This window comes from Pagrus major, chromosome 9, assembly GCF_040436345.1.
Source record: "Pagrus major chromosome 9, Pma_NU_1.0".
Classification (NCBI taxonomy): Eukaryota; Metazoa; Chordata; class Actinopteri; order Spariformes; family Sparidae; genus Pagrus; species Pagrus major.
The window spans coordinates 32,884,658-32,894,728 of NC_133223.1; the positions used below are offsets into that span (position 1 = coordinate 32,884,658).

General features: G+C 41.9%; 1 protein-coding gene across 5 annotated transcripts; it reads right to left on the minus strand.

The window, feature by feature from the left end:
* Nucleotides 1-724: 724 nt before the first annotated feature.
* LOC141002846 (uncharacterized) lies at nt 725-9,459 on the minus strand. Of its 5 annotated transcripts, none has more exons than XM_073474252.1 (9): nt 9,283-9,322; nt 8,858-9,131; nt 8,258-8,318; nt 7,982-8,025; nt 5,469-5,813; nt 5,078-5,371; nt 4,425-4,526; nt 2,991-3,170; nt 725-2,364 (listed from the first exon to the last, which is right to left on the minus strand). In XM_073474252.1, exons 4-9 carry the CDS (start codon nt 8,016-8,018, stop codon nt 2,168-2,170), a joined length of 1,155 nt encoding a protein of 384 aa, XP_073330353.1. In that variant the 5' UTR covers nt 8,019-8,025; nt 8,258-8,318; nt 8,858-9,131; nt 9,283-9,322; the 3' UTR covers nt 725-2,167. The 5 variants fall into 5 exon arrangements, with proteins under 5 accessions (XP_073330353.1, XP_073330352.1, XP_073330351.1 ...); XM_073474251.1 differs by having other exon boundaries at nt 8,258-8,386; XM_073474250.1 differs by having other exon boundaries at nt 8,258-9,131; nt 9,283-9,459.
* Between the last annotated feature and the right edge of the window lie 612 nt (nt 9,460-10,071).

Here is a 10,071-nt window from a genome sequence, read left to right on the forward strand (position 1 = left end):
AATTAATGAATTGAGCATTTAAGAAATTCATTCATTGATTATTTACGTTCAATCATTTTACCAGCCTAATTCTGATCACATTGAAGATGGAGGCCGTGGCATTTTAACTGTGTGAATAATTAGTCCAACGTAAAAATAAACACAATATCAGGAGCTTCTGATGAGGAATTTCAAAATTAAAGCCCATTTAATATTCAAATATTTTCAATATTTCCCTCAAATTCAGATTTACGTTAAAGGAAGACTACCTGTTTCCACAGAGTAATTTCAGTTCAGAATGATTGTACTCCACCTCGAAATGTGATCTACAGACGTGCTTCTGTCTCCACTCTTACTCCACTAGACTGGGTTTATCACTCCGGCCTCAGATTCATTACTGGTGACTGTTATTCCACTCATCATTGTCTTCTATACGAAAAAGTTGGGTGGGCACCTTTAACAGTGAGACGTGACAGCCATTGGTTTCTGTTTCTTTTTAAAGCCTTGAAGGGCATCATGCCACCACCGTCACAGATGGATGGCCGTACACACACACACTAAATAATGTGAGATCGTCAGAATCAGCACTGTGTTTTTGTCTTTCTGCTTTCTTGTACATGTAAATAGAGGTTTAGTCCTGTCCTCACATCAATCACACGGGTGACACTTTCCATTCTCTGGATTTGAGTGGAAGCATCCAGTTTATTCTTAATTACGCTGTTTTAGGCTCAATTTTGGTTTACGCACAACTTCTTCTGACCATTTATGTACTTAAGTTTTATATATAGTAAAGTGAAATACAATACAGTAAATCAAATACTTTTGCAAGCACTATTGTTTAATTATCAGAAAAATCCCAACACTTTGAACACAAACCCCAACATTCAGACACATTGACGATACAGAAACATTCACTGGACGCTCTAAAATAAATAAGAGACAACAAAATAAATCGGCACACCACAGGCCCGTTCACACCGCTCTTTCAAGACGGGATTCATGTGCCGATAATCCACCTCACTGTCTGTGTGAAACGTAACAGGACCAAACAACAGTACTGAGGTAACTGGTAGTGTCTTTGGCAACTTGAATGAGGAAAAAAGTCGTGCATACATCCATACATGGAAAAGTGTCTGTCGTCCTGTCTGTCCTGGCAGCAGAGCCAGGCAGCTCCCACAGTTGTCTTTGTCACCTTCTACTTTTGTGTTGTTGTAGTTATTGTCTCTGGAAACACTGCGACTGTCAGCCCTCCAGGCCGAGACTTCAGTCAACTTCCCCCCAGAAAACAGCGTCCCTCCCCATGAGTGAGAGCCAGACAGATGTTTACTGATGGTGATTATGTAAAAAACAACGTAACTTTGACATTTCCAGGATGTTTGGTGGGTCAGGATCTCAATCACAACACATTACAACAGCATCCATATGATTATAAACAGTCAGCAGGTACATGTCTAGATTGGTGTCTAGTACCATCCATCTCTTTTGGTTCTGCAGCGCCGCAGGCTGCATGAATTGACACAGTTGAGCACCTTTAAGCTGCCGCTGCTTGGTTCAATGTGAACAAACAAAGGCGGGCCTTCATTGCAGCGGTGATGCGAAGACTAAAAGTGAAGAGGAGAGATGGAAAAAGACAATGTAGCTTCAAGCACAGTATGTGACGGTCTTTTACAATATTGGATCAAGCGGACGTTCGTTCAGTCATGTGAGACGGGAGATTCTTCATGTGATTGATAAAAGTTGCCATACTTTATAAAAGAAATGTGTTTTTTTGCCCCTCATCTTCTTCAGAACCACAATCCAACCCAGGAGAAGAAATATAAACCTGAAAGCAGTAAAGCGCTGCCTGACTGCCCGCCTGAGGAATCATCATAACAAACAGTACTGTAGATACTGGGCGTGTGCAGCATTATAACAGGTTCTTACTGTAGGATCACTTTTTTATGAACCATCTGTAAACAGAGTAGGATACACAGAACAGACCAGAGGTATGACTATCACAGCATACTGTGGTTGATCCGTTTGCTTTGTCTGGTTGTTATTCAGCGCCATTGTTTGACTAACAGCGAATGGACCACAGTTACATGTAACTTTGTTTGTCTGAACGAGTCTTCAAGGGATCATTTAGTCCATGTGCAATAATTCTTCAGCTTCAGTTTTTCCCTCCCTGACCCAGTTCTGATCCAGGTTGTCATATAGACTTCTGACTCTCTGAGGTGCCGTCTTCATTGCCATTTTCTTTTTTCAACAGTTTTTCTGTCTCCTCTGGAGCAGCAGCAGCGTTGTCACTGGTGTCGCGGCCTGCAGTGCTGCAGCTCCTCGTTGTGGGACGGTGAAACGCAGCGCCAGTCCCAGTTAGTGAAACAGCTTCCTCAGATCCATTTCCTGCTGAGAGGTTGGGAAGAGCATGAGAGACAATATCTGATTATTATTATGAGTTATTAGGTTTCAATGATCTAAGTTGCCATTTTCAATCTAGCTCGCTGCTATCAACTAAATAATGTAATGTTGATTTATGGGTACTGCAAAGTCTTCCAACTGCATGGCGTCCAGATTTTGTGCAGGTGAGAGTTGCTCAGATTGATTGAATTTCTGAGTATGCGACATACTGAGCTCACCTGACATGTAGTATATTTAGTCTTATATGAGTGAACGTTTTTCACCTTTTTTTTGCCTCTATTGGCACATTTTTCATCCAATCTTCACCAAATTTTAGATGCGCACAAACAAATCTTATCCATCTGTCTTTGTAATCACTTCCTGTTTATCTGTAATTGGTTATCAAACTTTTGGAGGCGTGGCCTGACTGTGTTAGCAAAGATGTACGAGTGCAGATTTCTTTGATGAATTCAACACTTTGTGAGTGAAAGCAGCAGATTTTTCTGGTTCTGATTCTTATAATTCTTTGATAATAATTAGTTATTAGGTTTGAATAATCTCTGCTGGCATTTTCCATCATCAGCTTCATGGATTGCTCCGGTGAAACTAGGTCGCTACACAAAAAAACTGCTCACCTTCAGGTTGAGTTCGGTCTTGGAGATTAGGGACGACTCCTTGGTTGGGTGGATCTTGATCTTGATCTTCAGCTTGATCCTGATCTTGATCTTGATCTTCAGCTTGATCCTGATCTTGATCTTGATCTTCAGCTTGATCCTGATCTTGATCCTGATCTTGATCTTGATCTTGAGCTGGAGCTGTGTGATAAAGGTAGAACAAAATCAAACCATCATGGATTGCTCTGGTGAAACTAGCCCGCTACTATCAATAAAAAAAACAGTTGACCCTCTTCTTGAACTGGGTCTTGGGGATTAGGGACGACTGGTTCTCGAGCTGCATCTTGATTTAAATCTGGAGCTGTGTGACGAGGGCAGAACAGATTTCGTGATTGAATCTATGGAGTGTATTTCAACGAAATAAGAGACAACAAAATAAATCGGCACACCACAGGCCCATTCACACTGCTCCTTCAAGATGGGAATCATGTGCCGATAATCCGCCTCGACATCTGTGTGAAAGCTACAGATGCAGAGAGAAAAACGTCGTCCATACATCCATACATGGAAAAGTGTCTGTCGTCCTGTCTGTCCTGGCAGCAGAGCCAGGCAGCTCCCGCAGTTGTCTTTGTCACCTTCTACTTTTGTGTTGTTGTAGTTATTGTCTCTGGAAACACTGCGACTGTCAGCCCTCCAGACCGAGACTTCAGTCAACTTCCCCCCAGAAAACAGCGTCCCTCCCCATGAGTGAGAGCCAGACAGCGTCAGATGTTTACTGATGGTGATTATGTAAAAAACAACGTAACTTTGACACTTTCCAGGATGTTTGGTGGGTCAGGATCTCAATCACAACACATTATAACAGCATTCATATGATTATAAACAGTCAGGAGGTACGTGTTCAGATTAACAGGTGGACACCGGGGAAACGAGTTTTAAAAAACACACGTGATGTCTTTCACCTATAGGTGGCGCTACAGTACAAATCAAACTTGACTGACTGTGTTAGCAAAGATGTATGAGTGCAGATTTCTTTGATGAATTCAACACTTTGTGAGTGAAAGCAGCAGATTTTTCTGGTTCTGATTCTTATAATTCTTTGATAATAATTAGTTTCTAGTTAGTTTAGTTAGTTTCACTCTTTGTTTTCCTTGTTGTCTTTCGGTTTCTTGCAGCCTGATTTTGGGTTTGACTTTGACATTCTGGACTGACAGCACCGGGCGGGCGCTCTACATACAGACCAGAAATAAGAGGATGTGTTGGAAAATCGCTGACTGAAGTACTATTCATACCATGTACGAGGTCAGATTGGGTATGTAGTGACCAGATGTTTGCTAGATTAGCAAGAATTTCTGCTTACTGAACATACTCAACTCTACTTTACAGTTTCAGCCTGGTTGTGTTTATTCATATCAGGTCACATGGTTTCTGATTTTACATCTTAAGATCACTCACGTTGCTTTCTGTACCACACATAGACACCAGCAAGGACAACAGCAAGGACAAGGATGACGAGGACAACAGGTACAATTATTGCAGCCAAGCTCTCGTTTCCATCTGTAAATCAGGAGAAACAACAGATTAACAAACGATTAGACCAGGAGCTTCTATGTCCGTCCTAGAGCCTACAACAGCCAATGAGTGATTATACAGAGAAGTCACCCACTCTCTCTTCTTTCTCTTCTCTCCTGAGCCACTTACAAGCCAAACTCCAGATGACTGATGCATCATGTAGCCAATGAGATTTCAAATCCAGTAATATATAGTTTAACAAAACACCTCTTTTAGTGAAGTAGTAGAGACGCCTGGTGTTGGGTTTGGTGTATCTAGAGAGACAGATATCAGTTTATGTAGTTTTATGCTCTTTGTAGTGGCTGTTTTTCCACCTCAGCACCTGTTTTTGACTATTTTATCTGAACTATAAAATAACTATGAGTTTAATGCTCCTGTTACTCTCAGGCAGAGGTATTTTAAGGTCACAAAATGGATGTTTTTTGACCAGGTGCCTGAATATTTCCTCAGAAAAGCATGTGCTAAGTGTTCATTTTCAGTGATGTTAATAAATCTGAACTTGGACCATGTAAGACTATATGAGACTGGGAACGAACCAGCAGCATTGTCGATCTCAATGGTTCTGTTAATGTTCTCGTCGGAGTAAGGGTTGTAGACGACGCAGGTTACAGACTTTAACCCCGTAACATTGACAGAGCTTGTGAAGGAGAAGGTTTTCTCTGTTGGATCCTGCTGCAGGGACGTCTCAGCACCCTGCAGGTCCAGCTGTTTATCATTGGATCTGTTCAGACTCTTCCATAATACTTCAGCTTTAGGGTATCCTCCCCGTGCTGTGCAGGTTGCACTGTTGGCTGTGTTGTTAACAGTCAGGACCAGATCCTGGTAGGGAGCTGTGAGTGTGACAGAGAGAACAACTGAGACATTTACAGCACTTTGATATGAGGAGAGTTTTATTGAGGTTTGGTGTAAAGAAGCTTCTGAATTTACCTGAAACCTGCAGCGTGGATCTGCAATGTTCTTGAGGTGGTTTGGAATCTAACTTAACTAAAGCAAAGAAGGTTTTCTGATCATCTTCAGTAGAAATGTTGTCAAGTCTGATGGAAATATTTCCAGAACTGAACCCAGAAATGAAGACTTGAGTCCTGTTCTCGTATGTGTTGTTTTGGATTGGGATTATTTTCCCACCTTCCCACTGAAAAAAATGTTGCTTGCCCTCCTGCCAGTAAAACCAGTTGAGTCTCAGTGGATAACCTGGGAGAGAACAGGGGATCAGGACGGATCCTCCAACAGTGGCATTGAGAAGCTGCGCTGAGATGGGACCTGTACTGTGTGCTAGAAAAGAAAACATATTTGTCAGTGAAAGAGAAATAATCAGTCCCAAAAGTCCCATATTGGAGAATAATTGGATTAATTTCAGATCAACTGTTGACTTTGTTAACACCAACATGTGGAAGGTCAACAAAGCAGCCCAACTACAAGAACCAACATTAACAACTTCATCTCCCGACCATCCGAGGAAATGTCCCCACAACAACTGGAAACTCTTACAGGCTACGTGTGCACCAAGGGCCTGTGTCCAAATAGCATTTTTTTCTGAGATCCGGCATCTTTTGTCATTTGTTCCCCATGAGAAGCAGGCGTCTGAGCGCTCCGCTCAACTTTTCAGAAAGACGCTGTTGACGTCACCGTCGCTCTTTTTCTTTTTGCTGGCCTAGGTGATATTCACTGTATTTTTGTCTCCTATTAGTTACGTCATGCACCCGATGTCTCGATGTCAAATAAAATACAAACAGGAGAAAAGCTAGAAGGGATGTGAGAGTGAGTGACAGCTAAACTCGATGTGAACTGAGTTACCACCGAGGACATCGAGTCTCAAATACCACTTGCTGGCCGAGCACACAGCTGATGCAGAGACCACGCTGGATAGTTTGCGACAGAGATGCCTGGACAACTCTACATGGGACAAACCTTCAACAGCGAGGGCTAAATGTGTGGCTACAGCTTTCAGGTCGATTAACATTATTGAGTTAACCTTTACCAGTGTGACGTTGGACACTACATTGTGTTACTATTACTGAGGAATGTCACATTCAGGTCAGTGTGTCCATCTGTTGTTGCTTCTGTTGAGCTTGTCATGTTAAGCCTTCAGCATATTTGTCCACTCCCATGTTGATAAGAGTATTAAAAACTTAAATATCCCTTTAAGCTTCATTTAGAACAGATAACAAACGTGTGATTATTATGCAATTAATCTTTTAATCGACTGACAGCCCGAGTTTTACGATGAGATAACGTTCAAACTGAGACGTGCATCACTTTCTCACGGTGAGTGCAATAAAAGTCAAAAATAGCTTCACTCTCTATCTGTACATAATGCCTGTCATCATTAATGCCCGAGGCGTTAGAGCTGTAGTTTGCATATGACTACAGTATGACAGGAGGAAGGAGAGGGAGTTCCTGTCGACTGGGTATTATTCAGACTTGATGCTGCTCAGAGCATCTTTCTACTGAGTGTCTGCACACACTGATACTAATGAACTGAGCGGAGCTTAGATATCAATATTTTAATATATCCTAGAAACAGACCCATCATTATTTGTTTGTACTTGAATGTACCAGCTGCTATGGTAGCCTAATTTCCCCTTGGGGATTAATAAAGTTATCTATCAATATTTCTGTATCAATCCTCAAACATACTTGTTGCTCTTTGTGGAGCTAATGATGCGATGTTAGCTCACCTGGCTCTGTTGTTACACAAAAGCTCCTCCTGCCTCGACAATAGGTGTGTCTGTTGATTCTGGTTGTAAATTTTCCTAACAGACAAGCCCTGTGGTACACCGACTGATTTGTTTTTTCCTCTACATAAACACTGTTGAGATTCCTAACCCTCTGGTCGAACTCTGAGTGTGGATCACATTAAATTTACAACATTTACCTCATTTCTATTCTTATCTGAAGCCAATTAACACAAAAGTTTGATTCTCTTATTCTCTCTTAAGGTAACTTCCTTTGCATTGCTAATAGATAAAATATGACCTTTATACATTTCAGGTCACATCACCCACTGCCATTATAATATGTTTTTATATCTTGCGTAACACACTGACCGTCTCCATGATGAGAAGTGAGACTGTGACCACATACAAAATTTGAATGCATGACAAGTTTTAACCACATAAAAAGTGAAGCTCTTCCAAACTGTTTTCATTCGATCAGAAGAGGACGACAAGTTTTCAAGACCCAAACTAGAGAAAAAAAGATTAAATAATAAAAGCACTTAAAGAATCGTCCCTGCTGCCCTGAACTCAGAAACAAATCAAGATCACATCCAGTTCACAGCAAAGCAAATTCTGACTCATTTGAATGACACCGTCGTTTGAAACACCGAGCACAATTATTCCGGGGGTGTATATGTTGCTACATACTTAAACTTGACAAACCACTTCTACCTGTAATGTGCAGTCGAGGAATAAATAAAAAACAAAGAACAAATATCTCACCACACAGAAGGACAATCAGCAGGATCGCGGAGGACATGTCTGGACTGCAAAACAAAGATGAAGACTGTGATACAGTAGCTGTGTCATCATGAACAGAGAGTCAGAGCAGGTTAGGTGGGTGTGACTGTGTGTTTTTAAACATGCGAAATGCAAATATAGAAAAACATGATCAGGAAGTATTAGGCAATATTTCAAAAGTCCTGATCGTATCATCAGTGTTTCCTGTTTCCTTCCATCCCAATAAGTGTGACTGTTTGGAAATGAGATGACACTTACCTGGTTAAATGGTCTCACAGCAGAGCTGTCCGCTGGCACCGTCACCTCTGAGGGCTGTAAACTAAACACAGGCAGCTCAGTGTCGTGAAGTGTCTGAAGGAGGAGCCACTCCTTAATCATCTGCAGCGACTATAAAGTTAGAACGGGCAGGACTGGACTGAAGTGTTTACTGGAAGTCAATAACACTGTAATGGCAACTTAAATAGTTTCTAACAGTCATCTCCTCCCTCCATGCTGCTGTAGTCCACAAAACATTTCTGGAGCTTCACAGTAAAACAGCATTGCAGCATTCTCTTAAACAAAACATAAATAACAACCAAGAAAAAAAAAAACTCTAAAACTCCATTAAAACTTTGCCGAATTAGCGGTTGGCTCTTCCTGTTTGCAGTGTGCTCATGGATGTACAGACAACCATCACTGGATTACTGTGATACTGAAGAAACTTTAAAAACATGATGTTTCTAAAGCAAGTTCTGCACATCTAAGCAGATTCATGGAGTCATCACCTCCTCCCTCCATGCTGATGAAAGTCAAGTGAAGTCTTGTAGTCCACAACATCAACTGGCAATAATAATCATTTAAAACAGTCTCCATCCTGACCTGCAACACGTGAAGTACTTTGTCTGTGTTCAAGGCTGTCTCTCCTCGTCCCTCTGCGTTCAAACACTGCAGCAAAACGCTGGAAAAGTCTTCATGATCAACATCGAGTGTTGTATTTTTGACTGCGACTGAAATATTTCCTGTAGTCTTGGTCTTGTCTCAACAATGTTTGTTTACATGCTCTGGTAATCTCCTTGCATTCGTGTAGATCCTCATCAGCAGAGTACATTCACCAACAGTGTGTTACATCCTTCACATGCTGTTACCTGAGGCTCTAAATGTCAGAGGATGAAATTGCTTTAGTATAAACACCATCGATAGCAACAGACTACGGTTTGTTTCTGTTTCTGTTGTATTCAAACACACAGTCAGTGACTTGATAAAACTGTGCAATGAAACATTGAATAAAAATGCAGGAAACTTACCAAACAGGAGACGGTCAGCGACTGACACCGTGAGCATTCCTGAGAGAAGGAGAGCTCACAGCTCCAAACAGCAGAGAGGAAGTGAAAGCCTTCCTTCCTATGAACTGCAGCAATAATGTGTCAAGGTCACTGGCGTCTACGGGCTGATCATTGTCCCAAGTTCTTAGTTATTTCCCTTGTAACGGGATGTGGGCAGTGCAAATCTAGAAACATCAACAAAGAGTAAGATGGTGGTTTGATACACAAAAATATTTTCCCCCGTAAAATACAATCCACATAAGAGTCCTGCTCGGAGACACAAATCACTGCGGTACAAACAGACGGACTTAAAATGGCTGAATGGGCGCGGCCTGCGCCGCGTGGAGATGCCGTGTCATGTGCAGATGACTAATAAACGAGCGGATGATGAAATGTCTTCAGGTCATGGAAAGATTTCTGAAGCCAAAGACAAAGAGAAAATAACCTGCAGCTTTTCCAGTTTGTGTGCTCTCAATTACCTGCAGAGTTTCTTGTCCACCGCAGCCCGGAGAAGACGGACAGCACAGCTAACTGCTAACGGCTGCTAACGGCAGCTAACGGCAGCTAACGTAGCTGCGGTGGTTACTTATCTGCCAGTTAAAGCTATCCGTCCATCAGGACACTTTGAAAATCACAGAGAGTTCAGGCCGAGGCCTTCAGGAGGAAATACACAAAATATTTTTTCCCAGTAAAATATAATCCACATCAGAGTCCTGCTCGGAGACACAAACCACTGCGGTGCGAACAGACGGACTGAACGGGCGCATCCTC